The sequence below is a fragment of the Parus major genome, chromosome 1A (assembly GCF_001522545.3).
Source record: "Parus major isolate Abel chromosome 1A, Parus_major1.1, whole genome shotgun sequence".
Lineage (NCBI taxonomy): Eukaryota > Metazoa > Chordata > Aves > Passeriformes > Paridae > Parus > Parus major.
Genome location: NC_031773.1, coordinates 52,348,563 through 52,372,704, shown reverse-complemented (window position 1 = coordinate 52,372,704; position 24,142 = coordinate 52,348,563). Strand labels below are relative to the sequence as shown.

The following is a 24,142-nucleotide window of genomic DNA, read 5'->3' as shown; positions in this document are numbered from 1 at the left end:
GGGCAGCGGGACTGCTCGGACGGCGGCCGCCGGACGCCCCCGGGGCTCTGAGGGGCAGGGGCGCGGCCCCGAAGCCCCTCGGGGCCGCCCGGCTCGTCCCCGCCTGCCGCCGCCGCCGGGCGGGACCATCTCTGCCCTTGGCGAGGGGGGGGGCGCGCTCCGCCCCGGCTCCCCGCCTGGCCCGCCTCCCCCCCGCGCGCGCAGAGCGCCCCTCCGCCTGGCGCGCGGCGTGGTCACGCCCAGCGCGGCATTAACGCCCCCCGGCGCGGGGCGCGGGCGCCCGGGCATCCTCCGGCGGCGGCTCCTCGGCGCGGGGCGGGCGCGGAGCGGCTCCCAGCGCCAGCCCTGCGCGCTCCGCCGCCCTCTCTGCGCCGCCGGACAACGCCATGAAGCCGGCGGTGCTGGAAGTAATGAGGATGAACCGGGTGTGCAGGATGGTCCTGGTCACTTCCGTGGGCTCCTTCATCCTCGTCATCTTCTATTTCCAAAGTATGTTGCACCCAGGTAGGGCATCGCAACCGCACCGGCATCACCGGCACCACCGGGTCCGCGGAGGGCAGCGCCCGCCCCGCTCCCCACCGGCGCAGGTGGCGGGCGCCTCGGGAGCCCTCGCTGGCTGCCGCCGGCCCCGGCTCTCGGCTCCCGGCGCCGCTGCGGCAGGCGCGGGGCTCGGCGGCGGCGGGCGCAGCGCCCGCGGCGGCCACGGGAAGGTCGCCTCGCCCCCCGCAGGAAACTTCGCGCGGGAGGGAGGAAAGTTGGCTTGTTTAAGATTTTTTTTCTTTTCCGCTTTATATCGTGGGTTTGGTGAAGGGGGACGGGAGACGATAGCGCCTGAATAGCGCGTCGTGGCTGAGCGGCGCCGGGAGCTGCCCGGTCCCCGCGGGTCACCCCGGCTGCGAGCGGGACCCCAGGTCCCCTCTGCCGTCAGGGGTCGCGGGCCTTCGTCTTCCCAGCTTTTCGTTTTCGGAAGCGTCAGGGACACCGCGGCCGAGCAAGGGCAGCAAAGGCAGCTCCGCGCCGGCTCGCCCGAGTTGTCCGGAGCGGCGGGGGCGGCTGCCCGGCCCCGGCCATCCCTGCCCGCCGCGCTGCTGCCCGGTCCCGCCGTGTTCGGGCGGCCGGGGAGCTCCGGGTGGAGCCTCTGGCTGGGCACGGGCAGGGACACGGGCTGCGGAGCGCCGTGCAGGGCTGCGGGGATCACCTCGGGTCCACGCTCCCGGGTACCTACCTAATCCGACTTCGGCTTTTCGGTTTCCCTCATCCTAGGGATGGAGCTGTACCGGGGGCAGCAGATGCTGGCTCCCAAAGAAGTCCCACGTAGATCAGCTCCTGATTGACACAAAGGTGGGATTGGGCTGTGGAAACTCCATGTGGTGTCAGCTGTGTGCACAGACCCCTCATGGATGTTTTGTGAAGCTTGGTGAAATTTGTCCAACGTGGCAAAAAAAAAAATAAATTAAAAAATCACTTTGATCTGGCTGTCTTACTTTTTCCCCTTTCTGCCTGAGAAAAGATGTGGGAATTGCACTTGCAGTATCTTTCTGGAGTGATCTGATGCTGAGCAGAGGAGGAAGGCTGGTAAGAGGGAGTGATACAGCTGTGGCCAACAGCTGTAGCTGGCAGACTGGCCACACTCCTCAGCAGGCAAGTCTTCCCAGCCATACCTGTTATTGTCTACTGCCAGCTCTCAAGCGTCCTGGCTACAGGCATATAGCTGTAGCTGATAAGGGAATTGCAGTCTAGTAAAAAGAAAAAGGATCTATTCAAATTGACTCTTTCTTTCCCTGTTTGTTGCTACCATAGTTGCCATATGTCTGTGTGGCACTTAGAGACGTAGTTTAGTGGTGGACTTGGCAGTGCTGGGTTAGTGGTTGGACTCAGAGGTCTTTTCCAACCTAAATGAGTCTATGAGAAGTGTTTTTTCCTTAAAGTTTCTTGAGAGTTTTTCATCAAATGGTTGAGTCTTGGTGCATTGATAGAATTAGGAATCATTAGATTCTGTGGTGAAGCCAAATCCTGTTTGGTTTTTTTCTATCAGCTGCCTGCTCCTCCAGAGTTGGTATAATTTGCTTGATGAATGTGTTCTTGTATGGTGCCCATCTGTGTTAATGCCTGCCAACTTCTTGTAAAAATTAGCATATTTATTCTCTTTCCTGCTATGTCTGCCCCATGCTTACTAGTTTTACAAGGACTGCTCAGTCCTTACCAGACCTGGAGAAGACTTTATTTCTTGTCTTTAAGGCACCATGCAGGATTATGGGTTGTAACATATCTTCACCGATTTAATAAAGTGTGATATTTTAATTGGTGGAGTTCCACAGATAATATGCTTTGCATACATATTCAGAAAATTTGGCCAAGACTTATTATTTCCCTTTGTTTCAGATGAATTATATTGCTGGAACACAAACTTAGCATGCAGTAGGTGAGAGATTACGCTGAATATTCTTCTGTGAATTTTTGAATGTAGAAAAATCTTCTTTTAAGAATTCTCAATATGCTCTATAGTTAACTGTTGGAGATTATGGTTTTATATTCATTGCATTGTGAGGCTATAAATAGGCTGAGATTTTAGTACAGTTCAAAGGATTTAGCATAAACTCCGAGGAGAGAATGCGATGCTGTGAAATCACCCGGAGGTTAATGTGCACCCATTTTCTGTGTGACACATATTTAGGTTGTTAGTGTGAGTGGAGTAGATCTGGAAGTAAATAGATCCCAACCTTTATTGTGCCTTTTTGATCATAACTGATTCTGATTTTTTTATTTTTTTTAATGGGCTGTTTCCATAGTGGAAACTGCTGGGAAGCTCTCCAGCCCTGCTCTAGTCCTGCACTGAGTGTCCCCATTTGGGTTCCATACGCTTTGTGAGGCTCAGACAGCTGCTCTCCCAGGTATCTGTTATACCATTGTGCGTGTTACCATCCTGGTAGTGCAAGTGATAGATGAATGTAGAATTCTTGAAGGGTCAGGAGAGAGGGAGGTGGGAGATCTGTCAATATGATATACATTGGGTAGTGGGTCATTTTTAGGAATTAAGTCTTTTTTGTAAGATGGGCTCGTAACTCTTTCTGATTGTCAGAATTCAGCCGGATCCTGGCCAGAGTGTGTGTCAGGACTGGAGGTATTAAGAGCTTTCAAAATCTTGGATAATGTCCTTTTTGTTGTTGGAGGGTGTTCAGAATTCTCGCTGGTCTCCACTGAAGCATGTCTTTGGATGGCTGCAGGAGGGAGCTGTCTCTTGTCTCTGGCTTGCCATGGTAGCTTACCATGCTCTCTAGCAGAGGCACTTAGCAATCAGAATTAGATGAAAAATTCCCACCCAAGCCTTTTGGAGAGAAAATAAGGTTTTCAGATAAGTCCTCAATGAGGACCTTAGTATATGTTTCTTGAGCGCCAGAGTTCTCGGTGAGTTTCAGGAGGCTGCTTACAAAGCTTTCTCATCAGTTTCAGATGAAAGTAAAGGTGAAAAATGCTAGAAGGCCATCAGATGATGAGTCCAACCCCCCTGGGTTAAGATAAATCTTTATCTGTTAGAGAGGGTTTTCCATTTTAGGAGATCTGAATATGAAACTCTTGTTAGAAGTGTGAGACACAAATTTCTACTGATAGCTTCTTTTTTTCTTTTTTTTTTTCACCCTTTGGGATAAAAAAATAAGAAAATAAAAAAAATTACATAGTTAACAGTAGCCTTTTTTAAAAACATACAAGAGAAAAACCCAAACAATACAAACACACCCAATGCCTGAAGCTGGGAAGATGAGTTTAGCCTTATCTTTGCAAGAGAGTATGATGTATCCCTTGTGCTGTATCAAGTACAAACACATTCATATTGGAAGGAAATCAGCTGTTTTTTACTCTTTTTTCTCTTTTTGGCTGTGTACCCATTCTCTGTTGGGAAGCCAGCTGTAAATGTGGTTTGGTTATTGCACCTTTGCATTGTCTGAGTTTTGTCAGAGGTTGCCTAAGAGCTGGGAACCCACCCTCCCAAGTTAGGTTCCCCAACCAGTTGTTGAGGGAAGGTATATTGTCCAGCCTTCCAGTGCTCAGGACCACTGTAAAGAAAACTTTGGAGACAATAAGCTGTTTTAGCTTATCTGGGGCTATGTTAGCTCTTGAGGGAAGTGGTAATGGGGATTTCAGTGTACTTTCCCATTGCCTGTCTGGACTTTTCTGAAGAAAAATATGCTGCAGTGTTTGCTAGCTGGAGATACAGCAATATATAGCTGATTTTCCCTGTCTCTTTTGCTCAAAATATTTTTCCCCTTCACTCTCCTGCCATGTGCTATCTAGATAACTGAGTGCAAGCTGATTATTGCTCCATGCTCCTGGAACTTCTGTTTGCGTGAAATAGGTCAGTCTTGGGGTTTTATGTGACAGCCCATCATAGTTTTATCTGCTGCATTTCCAGTGAAATCAGTTTGCTCACTAGTCTTTAGCCTGCCTACACTTCCACAGATGTGTTTGCTTTGTTCTGTAGGCTTCCCAGCTGCAGCAAGCAGGGGACTGTGAGTCACCCAGTGGAGGCAGGAGCTGCTCTGCCAGGCTGGGGGGGCACACTGATGGTGTGTTAGGATCCCTCAAGGTGTAAAATTCCTCGCAGAGGCAGGATAATTAATACTATCTTTATCTTACCTCAGACAGGTTTATGAAACTAACTTACTCTAAACCTGATTCCTTTCCCACCCCTCCTACTTGCATTCTTTTTTTTTTTTTTCCCCCTCCATTTTCCATCTCCTGTTTTAGACTTGTACTGCTCTCCTCTGGATGTTAACAAAGGTTGCATCTCAAAGGTTAGGTCAGATTTGCCTCACGTCCAGGATCATCTCAGTTACATATGCAGCACGCTGTGACTGAGAGCTGATGTCTACCTTTGCTCAACTCAGACCACAGGAGATTTTTTTCCTTATGTCTGAAGACAAGCTCACCATTGGTTTTGATGGCAGATTCTGTTTGAAAATCAATGTGGCAGTCTCCCATATTGCAATTGATCCTTGCTTTCTCCCTTGCTTACAAAGAAGAATGAGATCTGCAAGGCAGTTGGGTGTGTGGCATTCCTTTGATGGACCCTGTATACTGGTTTTGAATTATTCTGTTTGGGATACAGAGAGATGGAGTTCATTTGACAGCCACAAGAAACTGGCCCTCATTTAATTGCATGCAATGACATGCATCCCCCAGAAACCCTGCCGTGTGCAGTATGTATTTGTTGGTGTCCCTATAAAAGCTTTTCATGGATTTCTATGGAATTGTCCTCAGTGTGAGCAGACCTACTCTGGTCACCCTTCTCAAAGGGACTGATAGTCTGGGACCTGCTTTAAGTTTAGAATTAAACTGCTCTTTGTATCTTGTGAAAATCTTCCTGCTTTGTGAATATTAATCTTATTAGAAGAGCAGCTTTTTCTGTTGCAGTGAAAATGAGTGTAGGTTTTTGCAACAACTGCTTGCTGAACTGAAAAAATAAAAATCTGCCTCTGAATATGTTCAAGCACAAAAATTACCTGTGTAATTATGTTGTGGTCATGTCTATTACATTTTAACTTACCAGGGTATTTATTAGTCCACCATTACATTTTCTACCATTTAGGTTTCTATAAGCTTTTATTTTTTTTCATTACTGGGTATCAATATTGGGAAAGTATAGGCTAACTTTCAGAGCACTGACACTCTATTCACAGATGTAAAGTGTCATGACTTAGCTTAAGTGACTTTTTCAGAGGTAAAGTCAGCATGCATGGAAACGTTGTTTTGAACTTAGCAAAATAGCATATAAAGCCAAAATTCCCAGTGCTTTTTATTAACAAATTTATACAATTGATTGGGTGGAACTAATTTTTATTTTGTATTCAGAAATATGAATATCTTTCTGAATTCTAAAGTGGTTTCTATTACTTTTCAGAAGAGGCAGGTAGTTCATCTTATACTGTACCATGTAATTAACTCTAAAAGTGGTTCAGACAATGGGAAGAAATTAGATTCATGTTACTTTTCCCAAAGCCAGCACAACTGTATTTTGTTTGACTCTGTTGCCAGATATACTATATCAAATCCTGCCTGACAAAGCTGCTGCAGTTGCCCTTGTGTGAATGTCATCCTAGCACTAGAGAGTTTTTTCCTCTCAAGCCTTTTGGGCTGATGCATATGTATTATGTATCAACTCTAAGTTGATTCTGAGGGAGTTAAGGACCAGGACGGGGGAAACAATGATTTTAATCTGATGGTTTTTCTTTCTGATTGTTTGTGCTGTTCAAAGGGAACGTTTGAATTCTGTGTGTGACTTGTTGAAGTGTCAGCATACATAAAATGAAGTGTAAGATGCATGGATGAAGGGTCCAGTTGAAATCAATGAAAAGAGAAGGAGTTTTCCCCATCAAATTAAAGGAATGAAATTGAGTTTTGGAATTATGTACTTGTGTAGACCTGGTGTGTCCAGGATAAAGACCAAGAGATGTCTGTGGTGAGTTACTTAGCTTCACCAGGCACCTACTGTCTTAGGAGGATAACATTTCAAAGCATGTTCGTGTTTTGTTGGATGTTCCTGTTCCCTGTAGCCCATTCATGTAGGATTGTTGTGGATGAGGTATTTGTCCTTACAGTCGCAATTCTGACTGAGTTCAGTTAATTCCTCATTATTTGTGTTTCAGTACCCAGGTTATAGATAGCATCCTTTTGTTATGGGCAGAATGCTTGTGTGTGACAAAGTGGAGTTTCTGGCACAAGCCTCGTGCTCTTAACTAGAAGGTGAGACCACAAGAGACTACTGCAAACCAGTGAAATAATTCAGTTTCTAATTATCTCTAGTTAATGCCTCCAGACACAGGGATTTTCTTGGATTTCAATTTTGTGAATGTAATCAGCAGAGGATTCAGCATGTTCCCCCTTTCATGTCATTGTTTGGCACCTGAAACTAAGGTTTCACGGATAAATCAAAATTTTACCACATACGCACTTGGACTCTGGGTCGCTTCTCTCGTGTAACACTATCATCTTCCACTTTTCATTTAATGCTGGTCAATGAATGTGGTTTGTTTTCTTGCCCTCTCCACGTGCTCCTTCATAAAGAGTTGGGGGAATTGCCTGGAATGGATCCATTCCCTTCTGTGAAACTGAAATTGTAGGTTTCCATATGAATGGCCCATGTTAAATTTCAGCTCCCTCCCCACTGTCCTCTGGGGCACTCACAACACCTATAGCATCACTAGGAATTACCTAATGGAGAGCAACCTGTGCACAGATTGGGAGCACTGATCCATAAGGCAAAAAGGAATGAGGGTGCTGGCTATTCCATGGCAGTGTGCATCCTCTGCTCTGCCCTTTCTCTGGTGTGCAATCCTGGCAGGCTGGTGGGGAACCCCTCAGATAGAACATGGGAGCTGCAGGCATGTCTGTGGGAGCTGGTGTGTTTTACTGGTTCCACTCTAGGAACTCAGAGATTGAAAAGCTCCATGGCAGCAAGCCTCAGAGAGCCACAGTGGATGACAGGACTCTCTTTTCTGTGATATGCTAACAGGACTTTGGATAACAGCACGGTATAAGTAGGTGCAGCACAAGCATTTGTTGTTTTGCATCAATGAAGCTTTGTGTCCGTGGGAATCAAGGGAGGCTTCCTTGTATAAAGAAATTTCACTGCCTTATGCATTTAACATTTAGATATCCAGGATTTTTAAAGTTATTTTAAAATAGTAATGCTTTTTTTTAGGGTTGCTTTTTACACTGTGCCCAGTGTTGGCGATGAAAGCAGATGACAGCTTTCCTTTTGGCCATATTAATTTTACACATTAGAGATGAGGTCCTGAATGAGGCATTAACATTTAAGTTACAAGCATCAGAAGAGGATGCTATTAAAAAGAAATAAAATTAGATTGCTACCACTGAAACATTTGAAGGAAAATGTTCATTAGAACATATTGACTGACACTGAGGCTAGATTTGGAAACTTAGTATTTCATGTCTTTTTCCTGACAAATTTGAATCCTTGCATTAAAAAGGCTGAGTATGAGCACATAGAAGATGCTGACTGGAAAAAGGCAAAGGCAGTGCCCACAAATGTGTGTGAACGTGCACATGCACTCATCCATCTTCCCACCCCCTACAAAATCTGTAATTGGTGGCCCAGGTAATCCAAATGCAGTGATTTCTGAAGTGTAAACCTTTTTCTCCTAACAAGGCTGCTGTAGAGTATGAAATTATTTGTTATTAAAAGAAATCCCAGAAATGCCAAGGGCTTTACATAGGTGCCTTTGTTATTTTACCAATTGAATAAATGAGTAGTAAGTGTGGTTTCTTATTTTTGCTACTCTTTCTCAACTTACAGGTTTGAAAACATCCAGGTTGAGAGAGGAATGATTTTACTAATTCTTTGTAGGTTGTAGAAGAGCAAGGTTTTTTATAGTTTGTCAGAGTATCAGCTTAAACAGTAAGAGTGCCTCTTCAAGGTAGCCTTCATCTTTTTTGTGCCAGGCTGTAGACACTGAGGGATGACTTTGCTCCATTACTATCAATCACTGCTGCGATGGCTTCACACTCGTATGAAAAAACGTAAAAGAAGGTGCTGGGGGAAATGGAAAATACAAACAATGCAATTGAGCAGAATTTCTCACAGCACTGTGATTCCGGGGGTCTGGGAGATGGTAACTCTATCCAGCACATGTCATGGAGGTAGGTGGACTGCACCCTGCAAAAACAGGTGCGAAATGCTCACATCCTGTAAATGCTGTCTGCTCTTCGTTTGGCGGGGAGAGGCAGCCTTGGTTTCAAGGATGTGAGTGAAGTGATCGATGTGTGGTTTTGCAGGATCAGACCCCCTTTTCTCTCTCTTCTCCAGGAGGTAAAAGAGCAGGATCTCATCCTCAGCTGTGCTCAATCTGCTGCTGCTTTGAGCATTGTCTCAGGCTAAAAGATGCCCTCCTTAGTCATCTTAATATCAAAAGATTGTGTCTTTTTGTGTTATTTGGCTGAGTGGTAGGAGACATAGATTTTAATTGCAGAGTCTCCACATATAAAATCCACCAGGAATAAAAGGCTTTGTTGGGTTTCAATCCACTTCTCGAACACATTGTAGTCTGCAAAAAGCAGAGAACTGTGGGATTCTTTTTTTTTCTCCTCCTTTTATTCATTTTTAAGACATGGACATTCAAGATACATTTTGTCAATGGTTAAAAGGACCCTTAGAGTAATGCCTTCTGAATTAATTCGATAAATGACATTGTAGCTAGTAATTTTCATGCTTTTTTGGCTGATAAATGGTTGTATAAAGGAATCAAAAACTAAACTGGATAGCTGATAGGGATTTTTGAATTTGGCAAGGTAGAAATATAATTAATAAGGTGACTGTAATTGGATCTCATGGATGATCTTTACTGTAGTACTTTGTCTTAAAACAAAGAGCTTTAGGTAGTTAAAATCCTTTTAAAGACTATTTGCATTATAGTGCATTAAAGCTGATTGGTATGCAGGCAGAACAAAAATGTCTGTATTATCTGAAGTGACCTGACACGGAATAGCACATTCTGCACCCACGCTGGTGGGTACCAGGAGCTGAATGTGTCCTTCTAGTAATCTGTATTTTTACAGCCTGTGTTGAAAGTGGTAGCAGAGAATTTATAGTTACTGAGGAGGAGGTCCTTAACACTTTTTAAACACTTGCTGATTAATAAAATGTGTCAGTTGGGGTCATAAATACAAAACTGATAGGCCTGACTTGATTATGTATTTTGGTCTTGATTAACTTCTAAAATACATTTGAGTTTCCAGATGGTGATAAGCGTTTTATCTTTAGAATTAAGCATGTGCATGTGTGCATGTAATTATGAAGTTGAAGTAATTACTAATCATTGGAGCAATACACCAGAGAGTGATGGACTGCAAGGGTGACTGTGGACATGTGCAGTCCCAGGCATTGCTGTGTCCCACTTGCTGGTTTTATTAATTGTTACAGGACCAGTCAGCTGGACATTGTGCAGCGTTCCTGCCACCGTGGCACTGGCAATCCTGTGGACTGTGACATCTAATTTCTGCTTCTCCGCATTCCTTCTCTTCCCAAATCAGTCTTGCTTGTTCTTTGTGGCAAGGTTAGGGAAGCTCAGATAGGGTGAACATGGCTCCCTACTAGGCTGTTGGGTTTGGGGGATTATTTTGGGCAAGCCATAAAATTTTACTTTATTTTTTTTCCCTTTCCTGGAAGGAGTTCACTGAGTGGTTTGAATTTCCTGGTGGGTTGATGGCACGAGGTCTGCATGATGGCCTGGAGGAGACCGTGGTTGCTTTTCAGTTGGTGTTAGTGAGTACTAGGTCAGGTCTGCTGTGTTAGAACAGAGGATTTTGGATGGCACAAAGGGCATACATTCCCCTTGGAGGTAGAAATATAGGATTGCAGGCTTGGATTGGAGCCCTGAACTGTCTCTCCCCTGTAAATCTGGGTCAGTTCCATTGACTAGGTTAGCTCAATTCTGGATCAAAGGTACTGTAATGAAGAGCAGTCCCTCTTTGTCTTCCTACAGAGCAATATACAGTAGAACAATAACTCTGCTTGTCTGCTTTTTGACAAGCATTTTGCTTGTCAAATAAGGACTTATTTGTCCTTTCTACAGTCAAGAGAATGTGAGGGTTTTTTTCCTATAGAGATGCATGCTTGAAGTATTGAGAGGGGTGCTGCCTATTTTCAATAGCTTCAGTAGAAATTATGTTGGCAGATAAGCTGTATGTAACCATCAGCATGCAGATCATCAATAGGATCGAAAGTTTCTTGTCCTGCTGTAGAGCTTCTCTGTCTCATGCAGAAAAGGCTATTAATATTTCTGGTGCGGCAGCAAAAACGTAATTACATTAAAGAACAAACTGGGAAAATGTTTGGGCTTCTAGAGCTATTAACTATTTTGAGATAAAACTCGTTTGAGATACTAAATTAACTGAAATAGATGATATAAGACAGACGTGGTTTAATTAAAATTGTCTTCATATTTGGCTGTCTTGAGCCAGCTTGTGGTTTTTGGGTGGTTTGTTATTTGTTTCCTTTTTTCTTTCTCTCCTCCCCAGAGCCAATGTTGCTGTTGAGTCTTTCCCCATTCTGTGCCTGTTTCCTAAACACTTTTTCTTAAAAACTTCCAGAGTAGAGAGAGGAGAATATTGGCAGAGGATGCAAAACAAAAATATTCTCGGGGCATTTGTGTCTGAATGATTAGTAATGCATGAAGTCCATACATCAGTATAATGTCAGTGCCTTACAACCTCATCCATCTCCAGAATGCTATACCCAGTGTGGTAACACAGTACTGTGAGAACTCTTTGTGCAGCTAGAAATGCATCCCATTGCCCCCAGTGTGCCTGGGAACCAAGGGAAACAGGCCATAATTCTTGTATGTCCAAACTAGCTGGGTTTTTTTTCTGACTGCCAGTCTTTACAGAGGCTTTTTCCCCCTTCATTTTAGGGGCTTTTTTTTATTATTATTATTTTTTTTATTTATTCTTCAGACCTTTCGCTTGTGTCTGCATTCATTGGGATGTGACCAAGAGATTTATTTCATTTTCCCGTTCCAGCTGTGAGGGGATCCCTTGTCATCAGATTGTACCTCAGCCACTCTTAGCTTGCCAGAATGGTTTATGCCTGGTGTACTTTTTCAGCCTTTTTCACCCTGGAAACACTACTGAATGTCAAGCCATGTGTGTTGTATATTGGTTAATGGTGAGTCTGTGCATTCCTGCTGTCTGTTGCAGTTGAAAGCTTTCACTGGGAGCAAGTTAGGAGCAGCATTTCTGGAAATCTTCGAGAATTTGGGTCCAAATCTACTTCTGGGGCAGTAATACTTATTTTAATCAGAAGGCTTCAAAATTGTCCACAAAGTAGGTCCATGCTTTCTTTTTAACTCTATAGCTGGGGACACTGAGGCATGGTCAGGAAAGGTATGTGTGCTGGGATTTGTTTAATGGTTTCCCACCAGGCTAGTGACACATTCAGGAATAAAACTGGAAGGGTAGGATGGATTTCTTGAGCTTGTATGATCTGAGGTTTGCAATCCCCTATAGGTTTGGAATAGACCATAGTGCAAACTAGGTATGAGGCACAACCCAGTTCCCAGCACTCTGCACAAGGAACACCCCTGCAGCCTGCTCCAGGTGTGCTCTCTGCTCGTGAGGATGGCTGTTGTGGACACTCTTGAGTCCTTGGGAGTGCTCCTGACAGGAAAATGCTCCTGGTGCAGATACATGAAACTTTGAGAGCTCCTTATGAAAGCTGTGTTCCTGTGTTGAAAGCAAAGTGTTGCCTCCATGAGGCCAGACTTGAGGTGGAGGCGACACCTGTGCTTAGAAGCCTGTTTTCTGGAATAGCAAGTCTGACTTACTCTAGATAGTGTTGTGCTTGGACAACTTTTGCCAGTAAAAGGTTTACTGGATCAATATAGGTAAAAAAAGGCCTGCCTCTTCCCTTTTCATTTTCTTTTACCTCTGTGTGCAGATCTGCTAGAGGTTTTTCCAGCAAATCTAAGTTTACTAAAATAAGGAAGAAAAGAAAAAAGCACAAACAATGAAACTGTATCCTTTCTATTGTCAGCAAAGACATGTTGATCAAGGCTGATGTGCATGATGCATCCTGGGTTTTTATTCACTCACCAACATTTTACATAGCTGTAAATTCAATTATTGCCTCTCTGTAAAGTATGTTGTCCCTGTACTTCGCTCATTCTTCTCTTATTGCAGATTTAAAGTCAGAATAGGAAGGTAACATCAGCTGTATCTGTAAGGGGCTGTGGCTGCTGGCTGATGCTCTCCCAGATCTTTCCCTTTTAGACCTCCACACTTTCTGTGGTGCCTGTGGGACATTGTTGGTGTTCATGCCTTGAAAAAGAAAATCTTGGTGCAGCATTTCATTAATGTGTTTTCTCAGAAAGGTCTCAGATCTAAATTAGTATCTTTTTCAGTTCCTGTGAAGTTCTGGGGCATTGGAAGTAATGTTTCATGCAGTGCAAGGAGGGGAAATGGAAGCTACTGAGCATGTTTGAAAGGGTATTTTTACCTCAGCCTTGGAAACAAAACATTTCCCATCTATCTTGTTGAACTTGTGTGACTGTTTCTGCACAGGACTAAGAGCTGCAGTGAGGCATTTTGAAGAGATGGGACTTCTTGCAATCACTGCAAGGCGTCTAGGAATGCTTTTCTTCCTGCCTTTTCTCTCCCCTGCTGACCTCTAAGTTTGTGTCCCCCTCACAGTCAAACAAGCATAGTAAAAAATATATCTGTGCCTGAAGTTCTGGTGTTAGTTTGCTTCTTGCTTATCTGTCAGATGAATCTTACATTGAATTATGAAAAATGTTGCTCTGTCACAAGTTGTGGCTGGTAGTAGGTTAGTTGCACACTACATCTGTTCAAATGTTCAGGGGAGGGACCGCTTTAAAATTTCAATTATAGCCTAAAAATACACATGGTGTCTTTTTTTCACATTTGACTCCCTTGCTGGAAATAGCAGGGTTCTGTCATGTTTGTCATGTTTTCTAGCTCAAGGCAGCTTTAAGCACAGCGTAGTTATGTAGCAAATTGGAAAAATGTGCATCCATTTTCCTCAAGTGAGGGCATGTGGGAATGGTGCTATGGCCACATCAAATACTGCACACATGGAAATTACAGGAGCTGGGTTTTGAGCAGACAACCAGTGTTTACATGCTTAATTTATGTAATAGCCCTTTCAGTTCCCATCTGTTCCTGTGCCCTTTGGCAAATGGGTTTGCAGTTTTCTAACATATGAAAACGTTGTCAGGTTCAGGGAATAAGACTGGGATTTTATTTAATTGCTTCTTTCTTTGTCTGTTTTAAGTTGGTCCTTAGGGAGAAGAGGCTGACCCCAGGAAGCAGGGAAGCTTTGTCTTCCCAGGGTGCCAGTACTCTGTGAGTACAACTCAAGGTTGAGAGGTCAAAGTTGCAAGTTGAGCACTTGTGCCCCAAGTGTGTCTCACTTTCTCATACACGAGGCAGCTGCAAGGGGGTTGTGCTGTAAATGAAAGTGATCTGAGAACCCCACCTTTCTGCACTCATGGCTAAAGTGGGAGTAGGACCTCTTGTAAAGAGTCTTGATCCAGAACAGAGGGTGTAAAGATGAGTTCTTGTTCAAGTGTACTGAAGCAGCTGACTGTCAGGAGGGAGGGTGCTTTTATCTCTCTTCTTGCTCTTCTGCAGTGCCAGGCCATGCTCCACCTCTGTGGCTCAACTGAAGCACAGCCCTGTGGCAGGCACAGTGCAGACCAGAACTGGAGGGCAGCAGTCTGATGGGCCTGATATGGCAACAGTGGTGTGTGTTACAGAGCTTCTCTGAGCCCATACAGTTCAACATAGGTAGGGGGTATCACCAGCACAAGAGAAATGCAAATTACTGCTGAAAACAATTGCTGGCTACCAAAACTGATAATTCTGACAGATTTATTCAAACTCAAGTGTGAGCCTGTGTATCACCCCAATTATCACCTCACTTCTGCAATTTCTTTGAAATGGTTTTGTGTCAGGTACAGGCTTCATAGGAGCTCCAAGGTTTGGGTGGAGAAAACGCTCACACTTTCATTACTGCTGGAGTAAGGATGTGTACACCCATGTCTGCAGCATGGTAAACCAAGTACAGGCTGTCTGTAGCTTCCCATTTGTGTTCTTCCCTGCATATCTTGAAGTGCCTTATACCAACACCGTGGGCTTGTGCTTGGTGACTTGGTCCTGTGGGCTCCTTCCTGGGACAGGCAGTGCTTTGTAGGGCACTAGGCTGAGCTGCCCCTGTGAGCAGCGTGCTCTCATGGCATCATCTGTGTTGGGATGAGCTGTGTCCCCAGCACTGTTCTTATGTAGGGCATCTGCTATGTTGGGAGACCAGGTTGTAGTAAAATGGCCAAATCAGTAAAACTACCTTCCTAGCATATGCCTATAACTTCAGGCAGTGATGGAGATGGGAGTTCAACCTAGCAAGCTTCAGGCTTACTACTGATCATGTCTTTGGACTATGTCAGTGGAATAAGCAAGGTGGGAAGGAAGGGATGGTCCTGGTGATGAGAGGTTGGTTAGGGCAGTTGGGGTCTCTTGGTTCCCTCAGGGTCCTGGCAGTAGGCTTGCTAGCTTATTTTTATGATCTATGAACTTAACCAGCTCTTGAAGAAGCTCTTCTGACAGCCCTCACAGATGGCCTTGTGCTGCACAGGAGCCCAGAGACAAGTGGTAGGCAGTGGGAAGAATTTGCTGTGCCTGTTGTTCCCCACCGTGGTTGTAAGGGTTTCATGTGTTGTGTAATGGGTTATGGTTAACCTTGCCTCTCTGACTTTCTAAGTTTTGGATGTTAAATATGAAGATACTTTCAGGGCAGAAAGCAAAGGCATAATGTAGGAGGAGCAATCCCTACTAGGGGGATCTATTTCACCAGGAATATTTATTCAAAGGAAAACCAGTAACTTTCTGCTAAATGGATACACATAACTGGCATGGTATTTACTGGGGAGCAGGACTGGCTTTCCGAGTGTGAGATCCCTGGCAGAGCTGGCTGGTGACATGCAAGAGCATTGAAGGTCGTGGCTTTTGTTGCTTCCTCTTCTTTTGCCTGCTGGCCCTTTTGTCTCGCTCCAGTGGTGCTGGCATGCAAACTACTCCCTGCTATTCCATGCTGGGCTATTCCTCATGGTTCACGTTGGTGTGCCTCTCGAGCTGGAGCTGGTGGTGAAGCAGGCAAATGCTGATCAAAGCACATGCCTAATTGGATTTTTAGATCTTGCTTTAAAATGAGGGATTTTCAAATATTCCCATTAGTGGGCATTAGTACTGAGGAGAAGTATGTCACCAGGTAGGGGGGTTTTTTCGAGTCAGAATTTTAGTATAATTAAAAAGAGATTACTGAACTTAATATTATTGAAATAAATGCTTTCATGAAACGAAGAGCACCACTGGAACCTCTGGGTGCATGTAGGAAGTGTGCTGAGCCATTGCCTGCAGCTTGATGTTAAGGCAAGAGAAGCATTTTTTGTGTGGAAAAAGGGAGCTGCTGCACACTGGGGCTTCTTACTTTTTGCTCTGCAGAAGATTCTTCTGGAGGGAGGGAATTGTACTTCTGAAGGAGTGAGCAGAAGAAACATATGTGGGTTCAGCTAAGAAGTGTCAACCTAACTAGCAACAGATTCTGCAGTTCATATTGGAGTAATAAACTGATAAGTAAAATTTCAATTATTAATTTACATTTTTATCCTTTTGCCATGTATCCTAGTTAATTTGTGAATGAATATTTTTTTGCGGTGTTGCCATGCTGTTCATTCTGACAGTCACCACCTTAGGGCTGGGTTATCAGTGCTAACACATACTTCAAATTAAATTGGGAGTAACAGTGAGAGCAGTTTATCTTCAGCAGTAAGGACAAGTTCCCCTAATTCTCAATCATGTGTCACTCAATTCCATTATGACAGGAATATATTAATCTTTTCTTGTGAGCAATTTAGTATGCCACTTTCTACTGCTAATGCTTGCATTTTTATGATGCATTACTGATTAATATTGTTAGGGTTTGTGTTTTACCACTGGTTATTCTTAGCTGTGATTTCTGTCTTGTGCTTGACTGCTTTTACTTTTCCTGAAATGTTATTCAGGAGCAGTACCTCTGGAGGAGGAAGGTATCCTGTGCACAGGACTGACTGGGAAGCACAAGTAATTAGTTGGCAGGGTGGCCAAGAGTGCTGGAAATGGCCAAGAAGCCATAGGAGAGTTTCTCAGGACTTTTCTAGCAAGACTGGCAGTGGATTTGTTTTGGTATTTTTATTTTGATCTTTCCATCCTTGCTGTAGAACTGCAATGGCATAAGCAGTCGTGCTGCTTGGCTTTCCCAGGGACTATTACAGTGCTCCAAGTATGGGCATTGCCAGTTCTTGAAGGAAGGCAAGAAGAGAAAACAGATACAACACTGATGTGAAAAAAAAAAAAGAATTTTGTTTTATCTTCATATATAATCAGAAAAAAAAAAAGCAAGCCCTGATTTACATTAGTCTGAAAGAGACAGATTTCATGGCATCCAAGAGCTCAGTCTTGAGCTTGGACTTCTAGTGAAGCCAAACCGTAAATGGAAAGTTTGTCAAGTGATCTGGCTGTAAAACTTTAGATTTGAGGAAGGAGAATTTAAATTTATGTCAATTTATACAATGTTAATCTCTGCAGAGAGGATCTTAATTGCAAGACTGACAATTTGGGTCATGTTTGAAATTGATTCAGAGATTGGTCCTTGATAACTTTGGATCTGTTTCCAAAGCTGACTTGTGAGTTGGGATTGAGGATCAAAGCCTAAATGTCGCTTTGTTTCAAGCTTGGGTGTCAGACTGAGGCGTCTTTTTTTAACGTGGGGTTTTGTTGCATACTTTAACTTCAAGTGAAAAATTCACCATTGTACTGAAAATCTTCAGTCTTTGAGGCTTAAAAGACTTCTTGAAGATGAAGGTGAAACTGTTTGTGTACTTGTAAGCATTATAAGAAGAGACCTCAGTAAAAATAAAAAAGTGCGAGTAGCATGGAGAATTTGGGCAAAAGAGAATTGTTGCCAGGGAGTTAAAAGATGGATGTTTGAAGGCAGTGGCTTTGCCTGTGTTTGAAGTTGTAGCATTTGTGAGTAGGGGTGTGCTGCCCTCCCTCAGGGAAGGAGGTTGGGCAGGATTTGGTAGCCTTCAGAGGACAGCAGCTTTGGTGGGAGATAGTCACTTGTAGCTGCTGCTGCATCATTGTGTAGAACTTACGTGCTTATGGCTAACAGAGTGATGAAAAGCCAATCCAGGGAATGTTTTCGGAAACATGCTTACAGATGTGCCTGTAGCTGTAAGTTACACCTTTAAATCACCCTTACAGGCACAGCTTTCAAAATCAAGTCATTGGCATAGCTGAAGTGGAGGAAAACACTCATCCCACAGAATCATCTTCCTGCCTTTCCTCACCTGTGTGAGGTATACAGTGACAGCTGGGAGGTGAGGATGAACAGCACTGGGCTGCCAGGAGGTCACAGGTGGAAGGTGTAGGGAATTGCTGTGAAAAAAACCGAGGGTAAATGTCGCCCTGAAAGCTCAGCTTCTGAGCTTGCTGACATGGTTTTCTAAGGACTTTCCCGGGACAGTAACTGTAAACATAGATATGTGTACATTCTTTCTGTTACACGTCTTGTGATGGGCATTTCTCATGGCCAGTGCAGTGGGAAAGTGTTATCCTGACCATCCAATCCCTGGCCATGGTAAGAAGCCTATAAATCCTGGGAGGAAAAATAAACTGTGCTCTTTCCTTCACCACACCTTGACCTGTGTCTGTGTGATCTATTGATCTTCAGCGGTAACAGGTAAAACATTTGGATGTGCATTTGAAGAGGGAATCTGTTCATTTGTGGAACCCATTCTGTATTTCTTACATTAGTTTTCTGTATGTCACCTGATGTGTGTCACCTGCATACAGTTGTCTTTGCCTTGCCCTGTTGGCTCCAGCCCCACTGCTCTGGCATCACCAGCACTTGCCCGTTTGATCAGGCAGTTCATCAGAATCATGGTTTTTGGAGGGGTGTATGTGCCTGTGTGTGTCCCAGGTAGTTTTTAGGGAGTGTGGTGCCTTGGCCCAAGAGGTGAGTGTGGTGTGAGAGCTGCTGGAGAGGTGCAGGTGCAAACAGGCAGCAAGGCTGAGGTAGGTGACACTGTGTACAGTCACAGCCGTGACTCACAGGGTGAGATGTCAGCGTGGCCCTACCTCAGCTCCATCAGAGCTGGAGGAGTTTCAGCAAAAAGCAGGTTTACTGTTGTCTCAAATTAGTTTCTTCCTTTTATTTTCCCTCTCCAGTAAGTGAGTTTGGAGTGGATTTTAACAGAGCCAGTTGAAGGCTGGTACAGGGGAGAGGCACGTCTGTTTAGACATTGTGAAGAATGCAACATTTGGCAGTAACGGCTGTGTCTTTTTTGGCAGCATCCAAAGAGCGCAGAAAGCGTTTTCTCTTCATTAGCGATCCAAATTTTATGATCGCTCCTGAGTTTTGAAAGCATTCTCGACAAGGATGAGAAGATGTAATTACATAAATCCAAGATTTCCTGTTTTTTTATGAAGAACTTATGAAGCTTTGAATGTGGACTGGATGCTGAAAATGTTCTGGTTCTAGGTCACCTCTACATCTCCCTCGGGCACAGAGAGCACTGAAAGCCAAGAGGATCTGTGTCAGTCTAAGCTGCTTTAGGGTCTGCTGTCAAGTGAAGGCTTCCTGGGAATGCTCTGTGATGTGGACACAGATGAGATGAGAAAGGCTTTTTTTTCTCTTCTTTTTATTTAACTTTTTTATTCCAAGCTCAGTGTAAGCTCTCTGACCTCCAACATGCCCCTAACAACACAGTTTTTGGTGGTGCTACGAAAACTTTATTTTGTTTCAAACTGTCTCTGGTGGCTTTGAACAAGCCCCAGAGTCTTAATTAAACATTTTTGATCAGGCACCACTCCACAGTAAGTCAAATCCTTTGCTGTTGGTGTTCTGTTTTATTTAATCACTGGACTATTTCTCTTCATAGAACCCTGCAGCATTCTCATCCAACTTCCTTTGTTAGCGTTCCATTAAAAATTATTTTAACTGACCTTTTTCCGTCTTCATTTAACTTTTCAGTGACCTATCCCTTCCTTTCCTTTTTCCTACCTCCTGCTGTAAAATTGCTTGTTTTCAAAGTTTACTTGCTTAAGGAGGTTGAAACTCTTGAGTTCTGTCTGCTTTACCCAACTGAGATGAAGTTGTGTCCCTCAGATGGCTCCCAGTGAAGCAGAGAAAATGAACTTGGTGACTCCCCATTTTTCAGAAGGGAGCCCGTGGCATTGAGCTGTGGGGATTGGTGTCCCCTCTGCCTTGTGAAGCTGTTCTACTTGGCCAAGGGGCTCAGCCAAAGTGACTTTATATTCTGGTGGTTATGCCCTCTCGTTCCAGCACCTTTAATTGCTGTCCTCAATAAGCAGTTTAATAGTTTCTTGCTTTCATAGCTACTTTGTGTTAGAGAAATTCAGCAAAATGAGAGAGGAAAAAAACTTCAAAATTCTTTTTGTGTGTGTCTGTGTAAAATTGTGGAAAAACTATTTTAGAAGAAATCAAAAGAAAAGTTTCTCATGATTTTGTCACTGAGCTGCAACAGTCTTTTTTATAGCATGATTTTATAGGATCACTATCAGCTGGCTGACCTACAGCATCTGAAATTGCCAGTTCTCCATGGGAAAGTTCAGAGTGCTTGACAGCTCAGTTTTGGGCTCTGCCTTCAGTTTTCCCACTTAGTGTCATTAGAATTCAGAGAATTTAAGATGTAAAATACTTCCAAAATACTAATGAGTTCTTAGACTACTAAATATGTATTATTTATTTATTACAAAATCGGCCCTTCTGGGGTGACAACCAACCCTCCTCCCCAGGGACCCCTGTTTACTCATCAAGCTGTATATATATACATACATATATATATGTGTATATGTATATCTTAAAGATCACCTGCTGAGTCATCCTGGTCCATGCTGAGCACTTCTCACTTATTTGCATACTTTTCTTGTAAGGCTGTGGTTATATTAGGATCTTGACACAGTGGGAAATCTGTGAGGAAAGTGAGACCTAATTTGAATCCAATATCTGAAGAAAGCATGCAAAACTGAATTCAGAAGTTGTCTGTAGGACAGCCACTTAAGGGCAAGATGCTTCCTGCATGTTTTGTTGCAGATAGGACAGAAGTTGCGCATGAACTTGTAGAGTAGCATTTGTCCAGGTGTCTGAACCTTCTCAGCACTGTCTGATGATAGGCCCAGGAGGCTGTACAGTCAGTGATTTAACCTGCTGAATACTCCCAGGATTACTGACTGAGGGCTTTGTGCTGTATCATTTGCTTGTATCAATATATTTTACATTTCTCTGCAGTGCCACCCTGTATATTTGGTTGAGTTTGTTGCTAAGGAACTTGAAATGTCTTCTAATTTGATGTGAAATAAATGGTACTGAATGATGTTGAGATGAAGAACTAGAATGTAATCCATGTTCATTTTATCAGCGAATTGTGCATGTGAATTCTATATCTAATATAAGGAAACAACACTAAAATAGATTTGGCATGTACTTTATGTTGGCTGAGGGGATGCAGGGCTTTAATGCTAATTTGTGACAATGGGTATGAAGCACTGGTTGGCAAATGAGGGTGTTCCCTTTATAAACATGCTTTTCCTACATGTTGTGCTTTTCCTGCTGCATCTCATGCTTCATGCAATGATGTTTAGGAGGTTATTTGAATACAGGTTAGTGCTAATGGGTTGCAAGTTTAATTCTTGTTGTCCCTGTTGTATTTGTGAATTTCCTCTTCTTTCTCTACTTCTGTTCCTGGGTGTGTGATCAGAGTGACAAATTTTAAGTCACCCTTTTTATCCCTTAAGTTTCTTAGTAATGATGTGACTTCAGTTTTTTTTTTTTTTAAATTTGGTGTAATTTGGCAATATCTGAGTTCAGTTGTTGGCAAATGTATCAACACAATGTGGCATTTACAGCCTATAAGGTCTCCTATTACAGGGAAAAGCTGTGTGGTAAAAAGCTGATTCACCAGAGAACCTTTGGAGACTTGTAAAAAGCACAATCTTTGGCTGCACAAGTGAAGCAAATTAAGTGGCTGAGATAAAGTTGTGTAGGTGAAGAGCAAGGTGAGTTCAGAGATGTGTCATCCAGGTATGCACCCTAAAAGCACTGAATGGTTTAAAAAAACCCCAAACCAGCCATGCTTGTGGTAGGCTTTGCAGTATGTAATAAAGCATGACAGATTTCATCAGGGTTTGCTGTAGAACACCAGAAGGGCAATGAAACACCAGTAATAATTAACATCTTCAAGGCTGAATTTCAATGTGAAGCATACACCATTAAAATGAATGAATGCTTGAGGGAATACCTAAGAGAAACCTCTGTTTGTCAAGAGAAGGTTCATTCTTACAGATATGATGTATATCTCTTGGTAAATAGATACCAGACATATAGGTGAATCAATGCCCTGACAGTAATATGTGAAAGAGGTTAAAATTCTGATTTCTAAGAATCATTGACCAGTATTTGAATAAAAAACAAAATTTAGTGAAGCGTAACAAAAGAGGTGACTTTTTCCCCCTCCCAGTTAATTATTAATGACTTCCCTAACAGTTCCCAACTCTTCTCTTTCATTGGTTGGAGGGAAACAAAGAAGGAATTTGAGTTGTATACCTGCAAGTTGCTGAGTGTATTGAGTGGGGTGGGAGGTCACCTGGCTTTGTGTCCAGTTTTCAGTCAGTGGCAGGGAATTGTTTGCAGAAGTCAAGTACTTGGTCATGGCTCAAGCGAAGTGGGTTCTTCACTTTATTTAAAAACCTGCAGGTATTGTTTGCATTGAGAGAGGTGCCTCTTTTGGAAGTGGAGTCCCAAAATACCTCACCTCCTGTACTGACACCATACAATTTTGGCCTTTCCGCAGCTTAGAGGGGAGGATTTTTCCCAGAGCTTGGCATCTGGCTGCAACAGGAACTTTCTGTACCAACTTTCTTAGGTCAAAGGCACACAGTAAAGCAGCTGTACTAGGACTCCCCTGTGGGCCCTGAAGCTTAGATCATCACAAGAATGATGACAGCTGCCTCCACAGTATCCTTGTTGGAAATGCACAGAGCTCCTTGCTATAAAGTGCCCAGGTCTTTCCTTTGATGTTACCTGTAGGTGGTTCAGGTGAGAGGAGGCTGCTGCTTGCAAACATACTGACAAGAATGCCACAAGATGAGGGAGACCTGATTGGTTTTAAAAAGGATGGATAAATAATTTGGGTATGAATAAATTATGTTTATTTATATATATATTATTCTGGACTTCCACCAGAAGAGTTTTTGTAAAGAAGGAAGAAAAATAAAGGAGTGTTAAACCTTTAAATACTTTATAAAAAATGTTGTAGAATATGGCTACCTGCAGTAGTAAGAAACAATGGTCTGTCCTGAACATGACTCCCTAGAATAACTAACCTGCCGTGCCTTAATGCACCCAAGTCCTATAGCAGTAATAATTCTTTTAGTCTACCTGGGAAATACATGGGTTTTACATGAAAGAAAACACTGAATTTTGGGTCTCTACTGTTTTGTTTCATGGTCTGTGTGATGAAGGAGAAAACACTAGATACTTAAGTTCCAGATTCCAAAGGCTGATTTAGGTCTGTATGCCACAAAATACATAATACAAAAATAAGTGATAACTGGACCTATTCTTGGGTCTTTCCCATGATGGTATGGGGTTTTTGTTTTGTTCTAAGTTGGTTTTGGGTTGTTTTTGAGGAATTTACCCATTTTGCTCCTTCCAAAAGTCAAAAATACGACAAAGTGATGGCACAAGTCAATGGTGATGTTGCTCATTACTTTCTTAGGCCAAATCACAGATCCTCTTGGGGATCTTGTGAACTGCAAGGCAGAATGTGGGCATAGACTAAAGCACATCCTGAAAATGTGGGAAAACATGAAAAAATATTGTTAAGGTTCTGACAGCAGGTTTTCACTCTGAATATCTCCTGTGATGTCAAACCACCATCATTCCCTAATAAATCAATTTAATCAACATCTGGCTGCATCTGTGGCTAAACCCTGTTCAAGCTACTGAATGCTAATGGCTGAGCATTCCGATGCTGTGTTGAGTCCTTTCTTGTCCAGTTAAAATAGATCCCAATTCTCATTACCCAGCAGGCTGATCCAAGGGCCATTGCTGTAATAACAGTGCATTGTTCTTCCCACTAGGATGTGCCCATGAGACATTAGCTGCTGTGTAAAAGCATTATTCTGTTAAAATTGGTTGTTGAGTTAAACAAGTTAAACCGTAACATTAATCACTTTTTTCAGAAGTGGGGAAAATCTAAGAAAGCCAGTTTGATTCAGTATTTTTGTTGAATCTAATTGAAGGGTCCTGATCTAAAAGAAGACACTACTCTTTGTGAGTTCTTACTTCTGTGAAAGTGTTTTTGGAGCAGGGACAACCATCTCTTTGTGCCTTGAGGCTACTTAAATCAGTGTTTCTCTGCCTGGTGGCTGGGACTTTTACAAACAGATAATTACCTTTTGAGTGTGTGTCTCTGTGTTACCTTGACCTTGCAGCTGTCTCTCTGATCACAGACTACGTAAGTAGAACAAAAACTTGTTCTTTAAAGCTGGTGGC

General features: G+C 43.2%; 1 protein-coding gene across 2 annotated transcripts in view; it reads left to right on the top strand.

The window, feature by feature from the left end:
* Nucleotides 1-297: 297 nt before the first annotated feature.
* The window catches only part of CHST11 (carbohydrate sulfotransferase 11), a 154,191-nt gene continuing 130,346 nt past the window's right edge, over nt 298-24,142 (top strand). Inside the window, exon 1 of one of the 2 annotated variants that reach the window (XM_015629241.2) lies at nt 298-489. In XM_015629241.2, the coding sequence (XP_015484727.1) occupies nt 387-489 (103 nt within the window). In that variant the 5' untranslated portion in view covers nt 298-386. Of the gene's footprint in view, nt 505-24,142 lie in introns of both variants that reach the window. The other variant, XM_015629240.2, reaches the window with a different exon arrangement.